The 23,098-nt window shown below is 34.5% G+C and overlaps 2 protein-coding genes across 3 annotated transcripts; one reads left to right on the top strand and one right to left on the bottom strand.

Moving 5' to 3' along the window:
• Positions 1-1,681: 1,681 nt before the first annotated feature.
• On the top strand, positions 1,682-11,559 carry LOC147389285 (putative serine/threonine-protein kinase PBL19). 2 transcript variants are annotated; one of them, XM_086419420.1, is made up of 5 exons: positions 1,682-2,731; positions 8,422-8,682; positions 9,911-10,033; positions 10,701-11,204; positions 11,293-11,559. In XM_086419420.1, exons 1-5 carry the CDS (start codon positions 2,378-2,380, stop codon positions 11,296-11,298), a joined length of 1,248 nt encoding a protein of 415 aa, XP_086275546.1. In that variant the 5' UTR covers positions 1,682-2,377; the 3' UTR covers positions 11,299-11,559. The 2 variants fall into 2 exon arrangements, with proteins under 2 accessions (XP_086275546.1, XP_086275545.1); XM_086419419.1 differs by having other exon boundaries at positions 1,683-2,731; positions 10,701-11,559.
• A 1,296-nt stretch (positions 11,560-12,855) lies between these two features.
• On the bottom strand, positions 12,856-19,818 carry LOC147389284 (uncharacterized). The gene is made up of 8 exons (XM_086419417.1): positions 19,555-19,818; positions 19,403-19,477; positions 19,260-19,319; positions 17,618-17,692; positions 17,471-17,539; positions 15,094-15,699; positions 14,897-14,968; positions 12,856-13,299 (listed from the first exon to the last, which is right to left on the bottom strand). Exons 1-8 carry the CDS (start codon positions 19,672-19,674, stop codon positions 13,063-13,065), a joined length of 1,314 nt encoding a protein of 437 aa, XP_086275543.1. The 5' UTR covers positions 19,675-19,818; the 3' UTR covers positions 12,856-13,062.
• Between the last annotated feature and the right edge of the window lie 3,280 nt (positions 19,819-23,098).

Here is a 23,098-nt window from a genome sequence, read left to right as displayed (position 1 = left end):
ATTCATTCAACGGTCTACTCTCCCATCACAAGTGACGAATGCCACATGGTTCTCAAAGAGATACGGTGTTGGTAAGCTATCGAACTCCCAGGAGTAAGGAATCTATTCGATTTTTTAGTAAGAAAAAAAAAAGGGGCTGTCATTGCCACTCCAACATTTACTTATTACACCCCAATTTCTTAAATTATTTATCACCCCAATTAAAGATTAGAAAACACTATTCAAGTATTACAAAGGTTTGGCTTTAATCACTATCTCAACATTACAAAGGCTTATAACACTTTCAAACAATTTTAGTAGTTGTTACAATTATGATTAGACTCATATATATATATATATATATATAGTCGTGATAATCTAACCACCCCACATGGCACACTCAATCTTCTCTCTTGACTTGATAAGTTTGGAAATTGTAGATTTATATGTCTCAAGATACACCATTACCTCGGGATACACATTTTTATGGGAAAGTGCAGTTTTGTATCCCAAGACATACAAATCTACAATTTTCAAACTTGTCACATGAAGAGAGTTGATTGAGTGTGTCATATGGGGTAGTCAGATTATCATGATTCATATATATATATGGGGAATGCTTACGTCTAAGATCTAATGGGGACGTTAGTATTGTTCAACATTTTTTTTTCAATTATACTCTTCATTGTTTTGTCTTTTAATGAAAAAAATAAGAGTATGTTAATTTTTTATACAATAAGTACATTTATTATGACATTAATAAATGCATTTATTATATTGGCATTGATTGCCAAAACATTTACTAAAACAAAAATTTTTAATTCAAAATACTTAAATGCTTATAATATTTATTATGTAAATAAATATTTATTGTGTAAAAGACTAATATAACCCTATCCTTTTTACTAAAAGATAAAACGAGAAGATGTATTATTGAAAAAAAAAAGTGTTGGACAATGATAATGTCCCCATGAAATATTGGACATTAGCATTCCCTTATATATATATAAAGAATTGTGATTTTTTGACGACCCCTCTGACATATGCCCTAATACGCTCCTTGATATGGCATGAGCTAGAATCATATATCTTTTTTCTCTTGGACAAGGGTGGAGCCAGGATTTTACTTTTGTGGGGGCAATCAAGAGTAGAAAAAAATTTGTGGGGACAATTAAGAGTCAAAAAAATAGTTGTGAGGGCAATTAAAATGATTTTTTTTTTTTTTTGGGGCAATAGTGATAGATTTCTTTATCCCGCCACTAAAATTTATAACAATAGCACATTAATCCATAGAATTTGAAAACTCTAGTGGGGGCAAGTGCCCCCACAACCCCGACTCTAAATCCGCCCCTGCCCCTGGATACACAACTGCAAATCCTCATAAATATATGTACTTATGTATCTTGATGAAAAAGATCTATGATTATAACCCATGCCATGTCAGAGGCGTATGTTAGAAGCGGACGTCTGATAATCATTATTCATATATAAAATCCTAAATCTAAACAATACAAATCTACGAAAAAAAAATATTATTAAATTATTTTCTTTATTTGTAAGTGGGATGTAATAGGTAAAAATTGGGTGCCAAGAGCAGCTCTATGTAAAAGCTTCACAAAAAAGAGATAAAGTCACGGAAAGTGGCTTTTATAGAGAGAGATGAAAGTCTCGATTACGTGAGTTAATTTTGTCAACCCTTCAGTCTGTCTGTTTCGCGGAAGACTGCTTCTGCTTACCCCAATTACAATCAAAGCGACAGTCCAAACCAAATAAAAACGTTGACAAGTTTTTGAAGGTTTAGATAAGATAACCCAACAAACACAAACAACAGTAAAATATGTGTATTTGGTGGTCTTCCTAACCGCGTATAAACCAAACAAGGAAGAAAGAAAAAAAACCCAAAATGATGTAAAATTCGACGACCAAATCTCTACCTGTCTTGTTCTTCTTATATGTTTTTCTCCCTCTTAGCTACGACACCTCTCTCTCTGACACATTTTCCTCTGTTTTTTGTGTGTTTCTCTTCCTGGGTTCTACTTGATCTCTCTTCATTTAATTGCAATCTCTTCTGTTTCTCTTCATTTCCTATCTGGGTTTTGTTTTTCTCCACATATTTTCATCTGGGTTTGCTTCATTTTTCTCTAACAAACTTTCTCATCTGAGCTTTTGTTCTTACGTTGTCACCCATTAATAAATTAGACCCTTTTGTTTTCTCCTTGTTTTCTTATCTGGGTTTCTCTAATTTCGCTTTTTATTTGTTTTTTCCCATCTGGGTTTTCTTTTATTTTCATGTTTGATTCAAATCGAAAAATACCCAAAATACCAATCTTGAGTTGATTGAGGACCACCATGGGTTCATAAGCAACTTGAATTAGCTGAATTTCAATCGAAATTTTGAATGATGAAGTGTTTCTACCACTTCAAGCATAAATCCAGACTCAGGGAACGAAAATCAGCACCAGAATGGAAGGATGGAAGTGATTTGAATAACTCGGGAGCAAATCGTGTAACCAAATCTTCGGGTTCAACCGTCTCGCAGCGGAGTCTGCCAGAATTGTACGAGGAAAAGGCACAAAATTTGCGAACATTTTCGTACTCAGAACTAAGGAATGCCACTAATGATTTCAGTAGGTTGCTTAAGATTGGTGAAGGTGGATTTGGAAGTGTTTATAAGGGTTTAATCAAACCTCTCGATGGTCATGGGGATCGAATCGTGGTTGCTGTGAAAAAACTTAACAACAGTGGGTTTCAGGTAAAGGTCTTTAATTGTCCTGTTTTTGTCATTGTAGGTAGTAATTTTAATTCAAGATTGGCTTTTGTATTGTGTAGTGTGGTTGAAAATGCTTTGTGGTTCTTACTAAGTTTATATTCGGGTGATCACGATCAATTTTATACCTCTTTTGTACTATTCTTGTTAGTATTTTATGTCCTATGATGCTTTAGCAATTTTATGCCTCTTTTGTACTATTCTTATTAGTATTTTATGTTCTATAATGCTTTAGTCATTGGGTTCGTTAGTTGATAAATCTGGGGTCCAAGTCAAAACCAATTGGCAATGAGTGGAGAGGCCCACGTGCTTATAAGGAGAGAGACAAGGCAATGAGTGTCCGATGTGGGACTAAACTCAACACGCCCCCGCACGTGTGGGCCAGACTGGGCCAAAGCACGTGAGATATGAACTGGGTGACGTGGAGGAGAGAAAGGCCTTCTTTGATACCATGATAAATCTGGGGGTCCAACTTAAAAGTAATTGGCAATGAATGGAGAGGCCCAAGAGCTAATAAAGAGAGAGACAAGGCAATGAGTGTCCGATGTGGGACTACTCAACATTAGTTAACGATAACAGAATTTAAACTTGCAAAGAAATGTAAGATGCAAGTCACATTTGAAGTCGTCCATGATCTTTAATGACTAATACCAAAGAGACATCGATATGGAGATATAATGGCTGGATTATATCATTCGTAGATATTAGTCAGACATGGAGACTTTGCTATTTCTGTACAAATTCTTTTTAACTTTAGGAGCATTGGTAGATGTAAATCTAATCTTGAGCATATATGCAACCACTAAACTTTTTGTTTACTTCTTGTGAGCAATACATTTTGTGAATTATGGATGTTAATTATGGCTGTTTTGGGATGTGGTGAAGCTTGGAATTTTTTTAATTCTTATTTGAGAAAATTTTCATGTTCTTGAAATTGGTTATTCAAATGACAGATTTAGTAGATGGGTTAATTGATGACACAATACGGGGACCCGTACTCTGAACTGTGGGCATTTGTTCTGTTATTTTACTCTTTCAAGGAATCGATTGAACCGGGCCTAGTTTTAAGCATACATTCAGTAACTTGACTTTTGCTTCTAATGGGCATGATGGGTCCTGAATATAATTGAGTCTGCCATGATAGATTATATCGATGCTTTTAGGGTGGAATTTGATGAGTTGTTTTCTGCCCTACCTTGTTTTTTTTAAATTGATGGATAAAAAGTTATATTATATATGTATGTGTAAGAAAAGGAAGAAAATGGAGGTTGGGTGCCCCCAATCATACATCTTACAAGTAACAGAGCCTTATGTGGACTCTTATAAAGATTCTCCCATCTGAACAAAAAAAAACTCTTCAATATAACCTCCCTTACACTCCTTAAATATTAAAAGAGCAACCCCAAAATTCTAATGATGACCTCTTGCATATAGTGCTCCTTCCCTTTAAAAACATGACAATTTCTCATTCCAAATACCCTAACAAACTGCAAAAGGAGTTGGCCCTCATATAATTCTTTTTCTACACGAAAAAAAAAAAAAAAACTCCTAGAAGATCATATTTGGAAGTTGGAACAATGAGATAATCCAATCCAGAAAGCATCCATGATAGTTGAAGAAATACATAAAGTGACCCAAAATTTCTGAAGAAAATATTCAATGGATGAGTAGGTGACTGATAGATTATCCATTAACAAGGCACATAGGACAACGATTAACCATAATGACCCCCTCGAAGAATGATGTTGTCCATTGTTGGATTTTTATCCAATACAATGGATGAAATAAAGAATCTATCCTAGAAGAATTTTTTCTACCCAAACGTGCGTGGATGATAAGGCGGAGTCAGAATTTTGAAGGACATATGCAACATAGTGGCTGGTAGAAATATCTATCCTTGAAGGTTGGATTGCTATAGTCCCTAATCAATTTGTCTAATTTCTAGTTTTCATTGGTTCCATTCCAAAGAATGTCCCTAATCAATTTGTCTACATTCCTGGGCATTGTGTATAGAGAAAGGAAGTAGACTGGAGTGCTAGAGTGCATGTTCTTAATCAAGGTCAGCTTCTCCGCTTTGGACGAATACCTTAGCTTCCTATATCCTAGATTCCTTCTTACTCTCTCAATTGCCGAATCTCAAATGACCTTACATGGCTCTCCTATTGGAAATCCCAAATATGAGGCTGGAAAAGAGTTGACCTAGAAACCCAGGCTCTAACATGTATTCCTATGTTGAGAATATCACCAATACTGAAGAGTTTTCTTTTATGCATGTTAATGGCTAGGGAAAAAACAATCTAAAACCAAAGTAACACACTTGTAAAAATATAAGTTGTTTCAAAAGATGCTCCTAAAAAGACCCCATGTGTCATTAAAAAAATGTAGGGTGAGACCATTGGCCTATTTGGAAAAGGTTTGAAGTCCCGCAGGTTATTATTGGATTCAACTTTCTCCATCATTCTCCTGAATGTCTAAACCACAATATTGGACAACAATGAGGATAATGGATATCCTTGCCTTAATCCCCTTGAACTTTTAAAAAACCCGGTAGGGCTATTGTTAATTAGGATGGAAAAAGATATTGATGAACACACTTCATAATCCATCCTATCCACTTCTAGCCAACATCCATATGACCCAATATAACCTCAGATAGTTTCAGTTTGTATGCTTGTAAGCCTTTTCCAGATCAATTTTGCAAGCTAGCTTCGAGTCTCACAATTGGTTATCAACATACCATTTAGCATTTGTCCTTTGATCAAAACGCCCTGATGAGGCCCTATCACAAATGTGACGACCTTCTTTATTCTGGATGTCAACAATTTAGATAAAATTTTGTACACTAAGCTCACTAGGCTAATTAACTTTAGATCCCTAATGTCTATATTCTCAGTTGCTTATGGATCAAAGCCGCAAAGGTGTTGTTGGAGCAATAATCAAGGAAATTATTATGAAATCCAAAACCACTAGCTTCAAGTCACCCTTGATTATCTCAAAACACTTTTTGTAGAATGCTATAGAGAACCCGTCTGGACTTAGTGTTGTATACCTGCTCATTCCAACAATGGCTTGGTATACTTGATCTTCCTCTAAAGGTCTCTTAAACCAAGTTTGTTGCTCCATCGAAATGTGGTCAAATTGTAACTTTTCTAGTGTTGGACTTCCAAATATTCTTCATGATAGATTCTCTCACAGAGCTCTACGAACCTTTATCTAATCCCTTTCTCCTCCAAGAGCTTCCAATCTATCTTGATTTTTGAAATGCACTTTTTCTTCCTTTGGAAAGTAGCCATTTCATGAAAGAACTTTGTGTTGTTATCTACCTTTTTTAATTGCCTCACTCTGGATCTTTGTATCCAGCTTATTTCCTTCATGACCGACACCTTCTTATATTCCACCTTGGGATTGGACCTTCTCAATTTCTCCTCAACAGATAGAGTAGTCACCTCTTCCTTTTTCATCTAATGAGTCAAGCTCACTCAAAATCAACTTCTTTTTCTCATCTCTGCCAAAAGGTTTCTTTAATCCATACCTTGGCCCTCTCCACGAGCACTTTTAATTCTCGATTGGAAGCCAAGGGTGGCAGTGCTAACACAAAATCATGTTTGATCTGTGCTTTCAAGTAGTGGATTATGGTTTGTAAATTGTGTCAATTTGCTAGTTGTGTGATTGCCTCTCTCAATGCTAACTCATGATCTGGAGGACCATGAGTTGTAGCCAAGCATTGAACCCAAGAAATGCCTTACTTTGTGATTTGACGTCATCGTCTCAGGCAGTCAAGTTGGAAATTTAGAAGCTTTCTTGAAAGACCAGTTCCAAATACACACAAGGTAATTTTCAATTCCTTTTTGGGGACGTCATTGGAATTTTTTCATATCTGGATGTTTAGACCTCTTATCACATAGTATTGACATATTTCTATGAAATACCAAAATATTTCTATTTCGACAAGGCTTGACGCGAAATTTAATTGACAGTTTCCCTTCGCATATATTTTGTGGAAGTCATTATTCATTTGGGTGAAATATTTTGGTGACCAATAATGTTTGGCTGAAATTATCAAAATTTAGGTAAAAGTTAGAAAATTATGGTGGTAATATTTCTGTAAATAGTAAGTTTGACCTAAATATTATTTGTTGGAAAAATTGTCTAATTTTTTTTTTCTATATCTATAAAGGTAACAAAAAATCTAAGTTTATTGTGGAACGGACTTATAACTTACACATAATAGTAATGTTCTTTTATTGGTTAATTATGTAGGCACGATTTTAATGATGATATTCACTGATCAAAAGCGTTGCACCTAATATTCATTCATTAGCATAAATGAAAATTATAATTAAGTAGACATCTATATCATCTGATTTTGATGTATTTTGAGCAGATTAACATGTTCATGCAAGCCCAAACATACCCTTTTTCAATTTCTAATTAGTTGGATGCATATGAAATTTAATGCTTACTTGTAGTACTCAATAATTTATTCATTTAAGAAGTATTTTACTTGTTAAGGTATTTGAGCATATTAACATGTTCATGCAAGCCCAAACATACCCTCTTTCAATTTCTAATTAGTTGGATACATTTGAAATTTATTCATACATATTTTAAAAACCAAAAATATAATCATGCTTACTTGTAGTACTCAATAATTTATTCATTTAAGAAGTATTTTACTTATTAAGGTATTTTAGTTAATTTGACATTATTATTCTCATTTTCATATAAAATATAGTTTTTTTTTTTCGTTGTTGGGCTCTCAACTACTTGTGCAATGTGTAATGAAATGTCGTTGATTTTTATTTTCAACTATATGGTTGTTTGTTATATTTTATGACTTATGAGTGTGTTTTATTGTCTGTTTTATCATTTCATACATTTTCAATGAAATTTTATCAATATTTTCATTATTTCCACGTAATATTTCTATCTTTAGGCTGACTGAAATAAACACCCGGAATAGAAATTTAATGCCTTGATCATCATTGAAGCTGATTATAAACTAGACTAATTCAAACGGAGTTCCTTCCACTAGATCGGGGATATTTATGAGGGGTTTTGTGGAGATACTGTTTCATTGGGACCTAATAAGAGGTGGAAGAGTTAACTAAGAAGTTTTTTTTTTCTTTCACCTTTTTTTGGGGGGTTCTCTCTTTTATATTCCTGCCCCAATCTTATAATTTTATGTTATCAATAAATAAAAATTTATGTCAGCAAATTTCATGTACATAAACCTATTAAAACTGATCTTTTAAGCTTGAAGAAAATTATAGCAATTAGTTTTGGTTCTTTTTAATTCTTGATAAGTACAATGCTACTTGCGTCAAATCACTATCGTCCATTGCAGTTAAATAGGCTTAAAGTTTCAAAATACGAGCTAGTTGTGACCATTCTTCTTGTTAAATTGAACGGATGTAGTGGCTGAATGATGGGTTCTCATTTCAAATTAAGTTATTTGGTTCCTGATTGCATGATTTATGCCATGCTGCATCACATGTTGATGTTATCTTTGATGTTATATGCGGTAAATTTAATATCAGGAAATTCCAAATTTATAGAAATTGTTGGATGTTATGGGTTCATCATTTTTCAATTATTTGTGTTCCTTTCAAATTATTAGTTATTAAATGTGGTGGTACATCTGAATGATTCGTCTTTCTTTTTTCCCATCTTAGGGTCATAAACAATGGGTGGCAGAGGTTCAATTTCTTGGGGTGGTTGAGCACCCAAATCTTGTAAAACTTATTGGATTCTGTGCTGTAGATGGTGAAAGAGGGATCCAACGGTTACTGGTTTATGAATTTATGCCCAATAAGAGCTTAGAAGATCATCTTTTCAACAACTCTTTTCCTGCTCTTCCCTGGCAAACAAGATTACATATAGTCCTTGGTGCAGGTCAGGGTTTGGCATATCTACATGAAGAATTGGAAGTCCAGGTATTATAATATTTTTCAGTTTAAATAATTGGATTTCATGTTGCTTCTAATGAATGTTCATAGGATGTTGCACCTCTGGATCCTTAATCCAAATCCACTTTTCTTGCCTAATTTTATTTGCATGCATTCCTTTTTCAATATCAAATTTCTTTGGATAAAACATTACATCGCTGACAACTAAAGAAAATATTTTCAACACCTTTGGACTGCTTTGTGTGAAGGACACAGCTTTTAGGGTTCTTGTTGCATTGCGGACACTTATTGACATACAGACACTCCCAATACAAATCCTGACACACACACACACACACACATATTTATGCTTATCGTGGGTATCCTCACCCTTCGGGAGAGACTAATCCCACGGTCACATGCACCGCCCCCTCGGAAAGTCCTAGGTGCAATTGGTTGAGTTGAGGGTCAACTGGACCCTAGTGTTACCTTTATTTTTATGTTTTTTACAAATTAACTTATCAGAGATGGTTGGTGTTGTCATCCTTCATACACTAATTTATTAACAACCATGGTTTTATATTAGATGTCTACTTTTATTTAGTTATGGTATATCAAAATGTTTTCTTTTACCTTAATTATATTTCATTCCTTATATTTATTTAATAAAAAATGTCAAATATAGCTAAAATATTTATTATAATAAATGTGTACTGTCTGTGTCCCGTGCCCTTGTTACATCGCTGGACTGCCACAAGGCTTATTCGGGAGTAGTGAGGAAGTGCTGATTCATCAATCAGTGGCCACTCATAGGAGATGATTTCCTACTGTCAGATGTCCTAACCATTCAACCAAAGTTTATTTTACTTTATTTTTGACCTTACAATCACCATTATAAGTTGTCAGATGGTTAAGATTGTGTTATCGCTGTGAATTTTGGTGTATTGAGTCCTGCAAGATGGATCTGGCCTACCTCAGCCTGTACTTAAGTGAACGTGATTTTTCTTACACCAAGTTTGTGGCATGAACGCTCTATAAAAGTTTATATAAAACCATAATATTTATTTATAAAAAGGATCCTAGAAATACTTTTATATTATTAGTCCCTTTGAGCTACTAACATCTCAAAGCACCGATTCTTGATAGTGGTTGAAGTGAGAACAACCTGGAAAGAATTGCTGCAATGAATTTTTCCATATAAGGTTTAGTGTATGAGATTCTAGTGTTATCCGTTGTTCATCCATTGTTGCTTACATAGTTTAAACTAAATTGTCAGGTGATATATCGAGATTTTAAATCCTCAAATGTGCTATTAGACGAGGACTTCAAGCCAAAGCTATCTGACTTTGGGCTTGCTAGGGAGGGACCAACAGATGGACAAACTCATGTATCCACGGCGGTATGTATACTTTTGTATCTGTTATGATGATATAGGCATATCACGAGTGGTCAATTTCTGTGTAGCTCTTACATGTGGCATAATGTATAAAGAGAAACACTTTCCTTAGTAGAATTTCAAATCTTACTAAGGGTTGTTGAGCTCAAATGTATTACCAAATTGGCAATCCAACACTACAGCCCGCTAGATTTCAAGCAAAAACTTAGCGCTGCCCCCCCCCCCCCCCCCCCCCCAAGAAAAAAAAAAAAAAGGGCTTGATGCAAGATTTTGAAAATAAACGGCTATTGAACTCCCACCGAACTCTGAAATTTAAAATTAAAATTTAATGGTGAAAAATAATCTTTTTTAAGTTTTTTTTTTCAAATAAGTTCATAGAATTTTGTCTTGGACATCCCTGTGGGCATTATAACATGCTTTTGGATTCCACAAGTTGACTCAACGACCCTTGATAAGATTTGAATTCATGCACAAAATCATCTCGACCTGCAAGTGGCCCGGCAACCAATTTTTAGCCATTTGTTAAATTGACTATAGCCAAAGCATCATTAATCTGATGATCTTTACGGTCCAATCCATCACATTTTTTCGGATTGTAAATAGAAGTTTTCGGTTTTGTTCTTTAGGATTGTCCAATTGACGATTGAGGGAACTCTTTTTTGGTGTTCAGGTAGTAGGGACTCATGGGTATGCTGCTCCAGAATACATTGAGACAGGTCACCTCACGACCGAGAGTGATGTATGGAGTTTCGGTGTGGTGCTCTACGAGATCCTTACGGGTAGACGATCATTGGAGAGAAACCGCCCAAGAGCAGAACAAAAGCTTCTAGAGTGGGTGAAACAATTCCCAACCGAGAGTCGGAGGTTCAGCATGATGATGGACCCACGGCTTGAAAACCAGTATTCTCTTGATGGAGCTAAGAAAATTGCCAAATTGGCTGACAGTTGCCTTTGCAAGAATCGAAAAGAACGTCCAAAGATGAGTGAGATAGTAGAGAGCTTGAAGCAAGCAATCCAAACTTCAGACGAGGGAAGCCCGTCACATAATAGGACTCCCGAGTCCTCCGAACCCGACCAAGTGGACACCAATGAGAAGCCCAATGAGGTAGATGATTCTAAATCTGCGAAAAGGAGGATGGCTCAACTGGCCAGATTGAGAGAGAATGCAACCGCGGTTGGTAGAAGAAGATTTACGATTATGCAGAGAGCCAAAGTGCCTTAGTTTTTATGCTGATGAGATCTCTTTTTTGATTTTTCTACAGGTTTAAACTTAATAAATGAGATGGGTCCTCTTATCTCATCCTCAATTATATCAGATCCATCTGAAATTGCGAGTTCAGGATTTACAGACAGAGTTTCATGTTTGTTTGCTTATGATTCAATATGGAGAAGATTGCAGGAAAGATGTACAGAATACAGAATTCCACTTTTGAATATGTTATCTGTAAAAATTTACTTTTTGTACATTGGTGTTCTATGAATTCTATTACCTTACTTTTCTATCGAAATTGCGTTGAGTTTTGTTATAATTATCATTGTCGAACATCATTTGATTCCAACATTTTCAATCATATATAAAAATCTAATATGAAGTAAATTAGTCTAGCGTGAGCCCATGAGGCTTGGAACGTTAAATTGGACTATTTTCATAATAAGTTAGATCAAGCTGAACAATCTAATCCTGTCGTTGCTGTCTTAACATTCTCTTCATGAATGTTACCATATTTCGCCAATTTTCTCCTTTTCAAACAATCTCTTATTCTTAGATGCGTGAACATGTTCAAACCATTGTCCAAATCCAACCTTCTTGTAGCCAACACTTATGTGAATGCTTCGTCATCGTACCCCTGCTTTGTACCACATGAGGTACTAACACCATGCCCCATGTACCCAACACAGAGCCATCGGTAGGTAACCATCACGAAGTCTTTTCTTTCTAATTTGTCCTGCAAGTGAGCGAAGTAAAGAAATCAACCTTTGAAGAGCAGGCACTAGAGGACGCTAGGTCAGGTATTATAGTACCCGGCTGTCAATTCAGTGGGACCGGTGCCCCATAATATTTCCAGTGCGGCTGCTAAGATTTCGGTCCCGTGGATTGCCGGAGTACGACTTCACAAAGAAGTTGCTATACTCTATATTCCATGCCATTCCTTTGGAAGAACCCAGTGTCACCCATCTTTGACTAGGGATAGGGGGTTTATATTCTCTTAACAAGTAAAAACCACATTTGGACTTTGTTAAGTAATCAAGATTTATAGGAAGGGGAGAGGAAAATCTTTAAAAAAAAAAGAGTATTACACAAAAAATTACACCGTTTTTCTTATTTAAGTTATTTTTTAGAAAAAAAAAATCTTGTTTATAGAGAACGTTTAGAAGGTGAAAGCAACCCATATCATTGATATCAACACTTAAGACTCTCAATTGGCAACTTCTTCCAACTAATGACTTTCTTGACTTCGGTCTTGCATGAGAGACTGAATGGGCAGTACCTGTTGAGCTGTTAGATCTACAAATGGTTTCAGGACCATTTGGTGATATGAAGATTCAAAAATGGCAGAGGTCAATGCTCTGTCGTGAAGAAAGTATTTTATAATGATTAATTCTTATCGATCCTTCAGTTATAGAAGCTAATTCATCTAAAGGTTTATTGAGTTAAGGATGTGGAAGAAAGTTCTTCAAAAGACATCGATCTCTTTGACTGGAAATGGCATCGGGACGACCTGGTCAATGCTTATGTAGTGTTGTGGGGTTATATCAAGCTACCAAGCAATAGAAGCCGTGAGTTTACAATAGCTGTAACAGAATAAAGAAATTTAGAGTGCATGTCAGTAAAATGTCATTATTAGTTCAAACCAGCGGCAACAATCTGAAAAATGACGCGTTTCATGACACAGAATTACATATTACAATCCACAGGCCCATAACACATCGAAGGGTTTCCACTTGTTTCTATAGGTTTCAGAAATAGTTTTCTCAAGATAAGAATACATAATGTTGAGAACCTTTACGGGATGTAATTTTGTACCTGGAATTCAACTTTCGGCAATTGGAAACACAGATCCGATTTTGTCATGTCCAAGACAATAGCATTTGATATTGACTGGGTAAGGACCCAGTTGAACGTGGTTGTCCTCATCACCCATGAAGAAACAGAGAGTATACAAGGCAATTTCAAACTCTGGGCTCACTCCAACCAAAGTGCTTGAGAGGGATTTCAGAACTCCATTCCATTCAAACTGAACTGTAAGCAACTGGGTTTCGGAGTCTGGCTGCATGTGCCCAATAAGAAAATTTACACGAGTGTTGCACATCCAAGATGCTAACAAACAAGATATAAAATGTGGGTGTTTTTGTGTGGTAGGATGGATAATCCTACCAATTTGATTTATTGAAAATTTTCTACACTGTTTGCCATTTATATGGATATCGTGAGTTAAAAAGCCTTGGGTTGGCAAAAAATAGTTTTCTAGAGAAAAAATGGGTGAAATGGGGAAACAATTTTCTTTCTCAAAGATATAGTTTATCGAAATAATATTCTTTGAAACAAACAGAGCCTATTGATTGAATACCTTGTCATTTATTAATGTAGTATCTTAATTTTCGCAATAAAACTTCAGTAAGTGGATAGAAAGGAAATTAGCTAGTTTACGATAGAAGTGATTAAATGTAAACTGGAGACCTGCTGAGATTTTAGATTCAACCTTGATCTATCAAATCTCTTCTTTCTTCTTATCTTGGTGTGTGTTATTTGCAGATGACGTTTATAGACTGCAGAGGCAGCCCCAAAGCGACCATTTTTGTTATCTCGGATCAATCATACGTAAGGATGAAAAGATTGAGGAAGATGTAATCTTCGAAATCAAAGTTGGATACATGGGCGTCCACTTCTAGAGTGCTACATAACAAATGCATTCCTATCAAATTAAAAGGAAAATTTTAAAATGTGACAAAAACACCAACCATGCATTATGGAGCTCAATGTTGGGTGGTCAATGTTAATAAATTGAGCTTAGTAGAGGTGAGGAATTGAGATGGATGAGTGGGAAAACTGTCACAGATAAAATTAGAAATGGAAGCATTCGAGAAAATGTAAGAGTAGCCCCAATAGACAGAAAACAAAGAGAAAGTCCATTGAGAAGTAGAAGGAATATGCAACTTGAAGGTGCAAACAGGGCGAGAGGAAGGTGGATTGAGATAGGTGAAAATGGATATGAAGAAACTTTCGGTAATAGAAGATGTGGCTCTGGACAGAATTGAATAGAGGAACATGATTAGTTTAGCCGATCTCAAATATTTGGGATAGGGCTTTGGTGGCGATTTCTTGTGGTTTCCTGTCATTATTTCTCTATGTTGAAAACTATGTTACAACAGCTAATATCAGAGTGCAAATGAGCCAAACCTCAATTCCAACAAATTGCGTATTAAATTGTTGAATTATTTTTTTCTTGCATTGAGCGATAGTTAAGGTCATTTACCTTTTTCCATGCTGATTTCACTTTAATAGTAAGTAAAATCCTACATGACTAACAAACTAAGTTATTTACATTTAAGGAGTGCAATGTAACGTGTGTAATACTAGGTTTCACTCCATATTGCATTCCACATAACATCCTCTTGTTTTCCCTTCCCTGTATCTAGCACATCTTTCTCCAGTATCCAAACCTATGTTTTGTCCACATACATGACTTGTTTCAAACTAATAAAGCTAGTGCTACACTATTGACGCAATAAATTGCAAAACTGTGTCGTGTGGTGAATAACTAGAGTCATGGACAGCTCTTAACAGATGTCAATCATGGTATGGTTACAAATAAGTAGTTTTTTGCAATGATAAGGACCAGCATAATTGAAGATAAAGTTACTTACAATTTGCCCACGTCTTCGAGGGAAAATATATCCTTGGTAGTCAACCCTCCCCTTTGCTTCTTCTAGGTAAAACTGTAAAATAAGAATCAAAATGAAAATAGTAGAGTTTTTGTTTGCTTTTTTTATCTTAAAATTGCATTACTTCGGAAAAAAAAGGAAAGAAGGAACATATTAGATAATGGCATCAAGATACAAACCTGAAGCCAGTTATGGAAGCCAGACACTTCATGTTCCCCACGTTGCTTGATTTCTCCAACAAAAACATGCTCAAAAGCAGATGAGCTACTAGATGTACCACCTCGGCCATAAAGATCAAACCAGAGACCTGTCATCATTCTCTTAAAATCTTGATAATTCTCAGATACGATACCCTTGGATGCAAGATACTTGTGCAGATATTTGATGGGTGCAGTTCTACTGATTTCCTCTATAAATGCGTCTTGTTCTTGCCTTTCTTCAGAGGTGACTACTTCTTTAGACCCTTCATTTGGGTTGTAATTATCTAGAAGAGAACAGAAACGAGAATAAGTAGGCCTTCTGAATATGTCTTCACTCAACCAGTCAAACAGGCTTCCTTGAGCCATATCATCCTTTTGGTAGGTCTTCTTCCCTTCGCCGCACTCCATCTGATAATCCTTGTTAGGTACCAAACGGTTTGAATCAAGTTCCCATAGCTTACCGCAAGCCTTTGAAAGGTCGGCAAGCTCATCTTCTGAGGGTTCCATATTAGCACCATAAACCTCATTAGAGTATTCCTGCTCACTTGGAGGGCGTTTATATCCGTGCCATTGATCCATAGATACCTGCAAAGAAATCACTGAAAAAATTTATTTGACACGAATAAAAAAAAATAAGAGTTTAATTTCTTCATAAGATCACATATGAAGTATCACAATATATATATTTTTTAATTAGTAGAGGATTTTATAAAGAGCAAGTTGAAGGCCAAAAATTATCTAAGGAGATTGAGAATATCTGACTTAGTTGAGTCATATAAAGAAACGAAAAAAAAATAAAAAAATGAACAGGACATGCAAGGAAGAGACGGATAACCCTCTACAACATTATCCCATTTAAAAACAAAATCCTCATCGAACAAGCTAGTAAGATCTTCAAATAACTTAAACCGATGATATAAAGAGGCTAACAATATATTATAAGTCTTCCATTTCCTTCAAACTATAAAATATTACAATCCTTCCAGGGTCCCCAAAATACTGCAAATAGTAACAGTAGACAAAGCATCCATCCTATAAAAGACAAGAAAAGAAAAAATAGGCCAGCTTTGAGAAAGGTCCAACAAGCATGCACACACATACAAAAAAACAAACAAAAAGAAGAAAAGAGGAAAAAAAAGAAGAAGAAGGGTCCAACTGACATTGAAGGAATTAAAAAAAGAAAACTGCCAACATTTCTCTGGCTACTTCACAATGAATAAAGAGATGAACTGGACAATAAAATAATAACATTTAATTTGAATAATTCAAGTTTGAATTATGTGAAAATCACCTTACCAGCAGCTGAAGTCAAGTTCACAGACACTATATTTTAATCCAACTTTCAAATTTGAGTAGTTTACTGTATGGGGTTACAATTTTCTGTTGTGGCTTTTGACTTCATAAACTCACAAAATGAAAACTTATCCCAAGTCACAAAAGTAGAACCCCCTATTTTAGAAAGCCATTAACAACTTTTGGAACACATTTGTTATTATAAAATTCCAAGGAAAAATGAATTGTTCAGGCCTAGAAACCACTGAATCTGTCAAAGGAGTTAATCAAGTGGATCATCCTCCTTTCTATCCAAACTTCAACTAAAATTGTTTTCATTTTTGAATCCACTTAAACTTGTTCAATCCAAACATCGAAGGAGAAAATTTCGTTCTCAATTCACAACACTTTTCTCAAAAATGTTTTCTACATTCTTGCAGTTTTGAGAAAAATGATTGTATGGATCCCTAATTTGTTGAGTTTTCCTCGAACTTAAAACCAAATTTTTATCTTAGATCCTTTAAGACTGCAAAAAATCTCAATCCTGCACCTTCGCACAAGCCACTAGATTCACTTGTGACACATCCATGGCACTAGAATTCTCTTATTAAACAGTCCCTTCATAAGATCACATTTACAGAATCCTTTTATGGAATCTCATCTTTTATTTATTATGTTTCTCAGATCAATCTCATCTTATACTTATTCTCTCTCTCAGATCAATTTTTTTTCTTTTCTTTCTCGTAAGACAACTCAAGGGAACTAAAAGGCCAGAGCCTGCCCAGAATGTTAACCAACCCCCTTAGTTGATGGTTGTCAACCAATACTAGTACAATTGTGCCCGTAGTTGACTCACAATATCATGTCTATTGCTCCTTTTTTTTATATATAAACATTTTGTTAACATTTTCACGTTTGCAATGGAATAGATAGAGCCTAAAAGGATATGTGAAGCTACACACAAACAAAATTTGTGTCTCAAACTAAAAAAGAGCTTGAGCTCTTGTATCCACACAATAGAACATATAAACATACACCATCATATAAATCTCTAATCAAAATTTGTGAATGAAAGAAAAAGAACCTTCGTAGGCCGCTTTGGACGCCTTTTGCTGGAAGTCTCCCAACCCTCATTGTTCTCATTTTCCTCTTTCTATACAAATGCACAATCAAAATACTCAGTATTTTCATAACTAAAACTATGATAAACCAAGAAATTAGTCAAAACAACCTTTTTGTTCCATCGGTTCGGATTGTAATCATGTTGACCACTTTCATCATCATGTCCATGCTCCCCATACACAACCTAAATGTGAGATATTTGTCAACTCACACATCATTAGCAACTAAAACTGGCTGTCAGGGTAAAAAATAAGCAAAAGCAAAAGCAAAAGCAAAAAACAAAAACAAAAACCAAAAAAGAGGCTTGCAGATAATGTTTAAATGTACAAAAGGATGGGGGAAGTTAAACAGATGATATGAAGCCCCTGAACTAGTAGCTCATATGTGAAAAAATGGAGCCTGCTTGGTATTCAGATTTAGTTATAGACTATTTCCAGAAAAATAGGGTGTTTTTTTTTTTGTTACAAAAGATTAAAGCACCTATGAGTTTCGGTTAATTGTTTTTAAGAGTAGGTGAACTCACCTAGTGTTGAAAACTTCCCATGATGAACAATGTTTAGATTTTTTTTATCATTCATTTATTTTTTTTGGGTATGTGGTTGGCGTTGTTGAGGTTATTTCCAATGACGCTTATAGTGTTTTAGATGGAAGAAATAAAGATATAAATTATGTTATATTCGTTAAGTAGCATTAGAAGCTAATGAAAGTTCAGAGTAGGAAGCTCAGGTGCATTTTGGAAAGTTGGATTAAATTTGGCCATCCCATTAACAATACCTTTTAGTTACAATTCCTCAGTTTACTTATAACAAATAATCTACATTTGGACCCAACAACCTAATAGTTACAATGTGGGTTATCAATCAATTGATCTATGGATTCAACCATAACTGAAAGAATTAGTATTAGGATGTCCACTCTCTTATTTCCCCAATGCAATTCAAGTTGAGCTACTATGAAGAATTTGTATAGGGAAATTGCCTTGTGATTAACATCAATATCATTCATCATCATTTGTGCCTTATCCCAATAAAGAGTCTTCATTAAGACCTTCGGAAACATGGAGCTTATTTTACATTCGACTTTGGGAATCATAATTGGAGATTGACACAATTTTATGCTGGTAGTCAGGCCTAAAACAACCCCCTCCTTCATCTGATCTCGTGAACGATAATGCAAGCATAGCTCGCACGGACCAAGGATGTTTTTGACATAATTTTACACCATCTATCAGCCTTGACTCAATCCACTCCTTCCACCGTGGTTGGGACCAGTAATGCAAGCCTAAAGCTCAAATAGGTGAAATGCCCTTCTTAACATAATGATTAATGCATTTAATCATGGTTTTAAAAACCCAATATTCCATCACATCTCGTCCCCCACCAATACTGAGTTGACTAATCCCAACCATCTCATCTTGGACGAGATAAACCATTTAACTTGGCTTATTTTAAAACTATTTACTAATATATATTTATATTCAAATAATTATAATTTTTTGTGATAAAATCAGGTGGATTAGAAGATTCTCACTAACAAGATCATGTTTGTATATAATCTAACAAGTATTTAAATTATCATACTAAATTAATTATTTCATCAAAAAATTTAAAAACCCAATTGACTTGGCTAATATTTCAGACGAGTCATTGTGAATGAAAATCTCACTCGCATTAAGTCATTCTGCTCTAAAAACACCAAATCATCTCAAAATCAAATAAAAATTAAAAGAAAAAAAAAAAAAGGGGAAAAACCTTTTGGGGTCGCCTCGAATGCCTCTCGCCTGTCTCCCAATCTTCATTACGTCCTTCTTCCTACACAAACATTCACATTTTTCACACCAAATTAAGGTTTAAAAACCTTTTTTTTTTTAACCCAAAAATCACCAAATACCAACCTTTCGATTCCAGCGGTTATAATCGTGCGCAGAGGCACTATTCTCTTCATCCTTATCCTGCTCCCCTGACACTACCTGCTTAATTTAGCCACATTTAGAAAACCAAAATCACAGAAAAAGATCATAAAAGAGTTGGTTACTTCTTTACTAACCTGCGCCCAACTAGATCTAGATCGTTCATCTCGAGATTCAGAGTCATCGTTGTTGTTATTGTTGTTGTCGCCATGGCCGCCTAATGCGACATCGAGTAAGCCCTTTATCAAACCTTCCATCTCTCTCTCTCTCTCTCAGATTTCTCTTTCTCTTTCTAATGGATCGATCACAACTAGAGAGAGAGATGATCTGTAATAAAGTTTTATAGATAAAAGTCGTTGAAATGGAAGTTGGAGAGTGGCGGGTAATAATGGAAGTTTAAGTGATTTAGTTGAGGCCGACACGAGATTTGTCGGTCGATCTTTTATGAAAAAATCTTGTTAGCGTCGACCTTAGGATGACAACAGGTGTTTATGATCATTATGTTTACACCGTTGCATATTAAATTCTAAGGCTGTAATACCGAGATTTGTTATTCTCGAGAAATAGATACGTGAATCTCTAGGATATGAGATCTATTGGTGTCCGAGATCCAACTAAGGAAGATTTGACTTCATCTACTCCACAATGGTCTAAGGTATGGTTGGGATGTGTGGGGCACATCAATTTAACGATCTGGATGAAGACGACAAAAATAAGTAAGAGTGGCGGATCCACTCATTGGCGTATACCTAATAAAATGGTGCCACGTGTATGGCTGGTATTACGCAAAGATACTTTTGCATTTTATTTTATTTTTTATTTTTTATTTTTTATTTTTTTTGGGATAAGCCTGGTCTACCTTTGATACCATTAAGGGCGTGTTTGGAAGATAGAGCTACCCGAGTTGAAATTATAAGGTGTTGAAAATGGATGGGTAGCGAATGCCCAAATTTAAAATTAAAATTTAATGATATATATATATATATAATTTGTTTTCTCTACAATCTTGTGGTATTTGATCATGTTTTTAGTACCACAAGCTGATGTAATATATTTTTGTTTATTTATTTATTATTATGGGCAAGAGAGAAAATTTCTCTCTTTCATATTTTGTCTTTTACGCCTCATGTCAAAGGGACGTGATACCTGTGGGCTAAAAAAGATAAAGCGTTGTGATAATCTGACTCTTCCTCAGATGGCATACTCAAAATACTCTCCTGACATAGCATTTGCTAGAACTACAGATTTTATGCCTTGCGATACACTTTTGCACATCCCCATAAATATGTGTAGTTGTGTATCTCGAAAAAAAAAGAACTATAGTTTTGGCACATGCTACATTAGAAGAGTGTTTTGATTATGCCACATGGGGGAGTCAGAAAACCATTACTCAAAAAATTACACGTTTCCAATTACGTCAACATATATCTTCTCTTTCTTTAGTTTCTATTTTTTTTAACTAAAAATTTGATGAGGGGACCATAATTTCAAAATTCAATTTGACATCTCATCTTGTATAGGGAGACAAACCATTTAACTCGGTCTATAACGATTGATTTACATATCTATTTAATAAAACACAAATGAGTTGTTGCAGTTGTTTAACACAAACCTTTGTGTTGGACCTACATTATTATTATTTTTTTCTTTTTATCTTTATCCATTATCTATATTTTTACTCCTCTAATTTTATTATATTTTCTCTCATCTCTTTTAATTTTATTTTTTTATTTTTACCTCTTTAACCTCAAAATTCTTTAATAATACCCTTTCAATTTTATTATTTTCATTTTTATCCCCTTAACTTTACCATCAAATTATATTTTTGTGGGACCCACTTTATTTTCTCTACACTTCACTAATTTTGCATTATTTTGGAGTCGTGTTCGTGGGTTGCGTTAAGATTGCCACCCCTACACCAACCAACTTTATTTTTTCATTTTTACCCCCTTAACCCGAGAGAGGATACCCATGTCGTAGGCATGGGTGAACTCTAGTCTATATGATAAAACATAACTATAGGGCCTACTTTGTTACAATTGTATAAAGGGATAAACATCCCATCAACATAGTATTGGTGGGACAAACATCCCATCCAACCTATAATATTGTAAGGCTCATTTTATTTTCTTTACTCTTCACCTCCTCTAATTTGCTATATTTACAATTTTTACCCTTTTAATCTACTTTATTGTTTTTCATTTTTCACCTCTTTAGCTTCAATTTTTTTTAATAACACCTCTCTAATTTTTTTTTTCCACATTTACTCTCTTAACCCCAAAGAGGATGCCCGTGAGCGTGTCATAAGCACGTGAGAACTCTAGTATTTATATTAAAATAATTATAAATTTTTAATAAAATAAAGTAGATAAGAAGATGTCTAATCATTAAATCATGTTTTGTTTATATAATAAATATTTAAATTTTAAACAATATTAATTATTTTGATCAAAATCCTGATTGATTCAATTGAGTTTTACTGACTCAGTCGAGATTCTCAAAATATCGTTTGAGACATATTGTTTATCTCGCGAGATGATGCGAATGTTGAGATATTGTATATATTCGTATTATTGCTAAACGATACCAAGATAACGCAGGCAAGTCATCTCAATCTCGGACGAGACTTAAAATCATGTTGGATAGGGGTTGTTAAGTGCATAAAAGTGTATATTTTTGTATTGTTCTATAGAGTATTTATCGTATTTTCTAATATAGAGTTACAATTTCTTCATAAAATCATGCATAATAGTTAATTTATCATAAGTTACATTTTATTAACTAAGTTGTATATATTTTCATAGATTTCGGAGATTTAATTTATGTTCATTTCTTGCAGGCAAAACAAAATGAAATTGAAGAATCGAAAAGTAGGAAAATTACCAAAGATAAAGGTCAAGTTGAAATCCAAAGTCAAAGTACAGTCAAGAGATTTAATAGTCCCGAATTGATATAATCAAGTTTTTTTCACTTTAAATCTGCCAAGTCGTAACATTTTGCTTATAACTTTTACTTCACTTATCTGTATAATGCGAGATCAATGAGGTTAAAAAATTGATTTAGAAAAAAATAAATTCATATTTTACGAAGAAATGCTAATGTGGATTTTTAATTGATAAAAACACGTGACAAGTCAAAGACTCTAAAACAGTCACATTTTACTATTTTGGACATAACTTTTAACTCAATTACTAAAATAGAGCAAAGTTAGTGAGGGTTAGAATTGTAATTGAGAAGGGAACATATTTCTATTACAAGGAGAGTCAATTCAGATGAAAAAATAGTGAAAACTTATTGTTAAAATAACATAGTTTTTGTCTATAAAAAAATATCTTAATTCTCTAGTTTTTGGGTTCTCTTATCTTTTCTCTATTCGATCTTTCTCCCTCTCTTGATTTTTTTTCTTTATCTTTTAACTTTAGGTTTTTATTTTTATTTTTACTGTAATTTTGAAAGACAAGGAAGATTTTGTTAAAGAATTTCAAAGAATTCATCATTAATAAATATAAGTATTTTATTTATTTTGCTATTGTATCTCCATGATCATGTTTGGTTAATATCTCATTTTAGAGGTATTGATGAAGTCATATTAAACTAGTTAGACTTAATTCTAATATTTTTTGTTCTTACATGTGTTTTTAAAAGTTTTTAATAAATTTCTTTTCCACAACCTTGGATCCT

Source organism: Akebia trifoliata, chromosome 12 (assembly GCF_017979445.1).
Source record: "Akebia trifoliata isolate Shusen 1 chromosome 12, ASM1797944v1, whole genome shotgun sequence".
Lineage (NCBI taxonomy): Eukaryota > Viridiplantae > Streptophyta > Magnoliopsida > Ranunculales > Lardizabalaceae > Akebia > Akebia trifoliata.
Note: the sequence above shows the minus strand (reverse complement) of the source record. Positions and strands in the feature narration are given on the sequence as shown.

What these genes read in the sequence shown, in the direction of transcription:
- LOC147389284 (XM_086419417.1), bottom strand. Translation starts at nt 19,674, where the DNA reads ATGGAAGGTTTGATAAAGGGCTTACTCGATGTCGCATTAGGCGGCCAT. An exon ending in ATAACCGCTGGAATCGAAAG is followed by an intron (nt 19,320 to 19,402) that starts GTTGGTATTTGG and finishes ATGTTTGTGTAG; the next exon opens with GAAGAAGGACGTAATGAAGA. An exon ending in ATTCGAGGCGACCCCAAAAG is followed by an intron (nt 17,693 to 19,259) that starts GTTTTTCCCCTT and finishes TCTCACATTTAG; the next exon opens with GTTGTGTATGGGGAGCATGG.
- LOC147389285 (XM_086419419.1), top strand. Translation starts at nt 2,378, where the DNA reads ATGATGAAGTGTTTCTACCACTTCAAGCATAAATCCAGACTCAGGGAA. An exon ending in TTAACAACAGTGGGTTTCAG is followed by an intron (nt 2,732 to 8,421) that starts GTAAAGGTCTTT and finishes TTCCCATCTTAG; the next exon opens with GGTCATAAACAATGGGTGGC. An exon ending in AAACTCATGTATCCACGGCG is followed by an intron (nt 10,034 to 10,700) that starts GTATGTATACTT and finishes TTTGGTGTTCAG; the next exon opens with GTAGTAGGGACTCATGGGTA.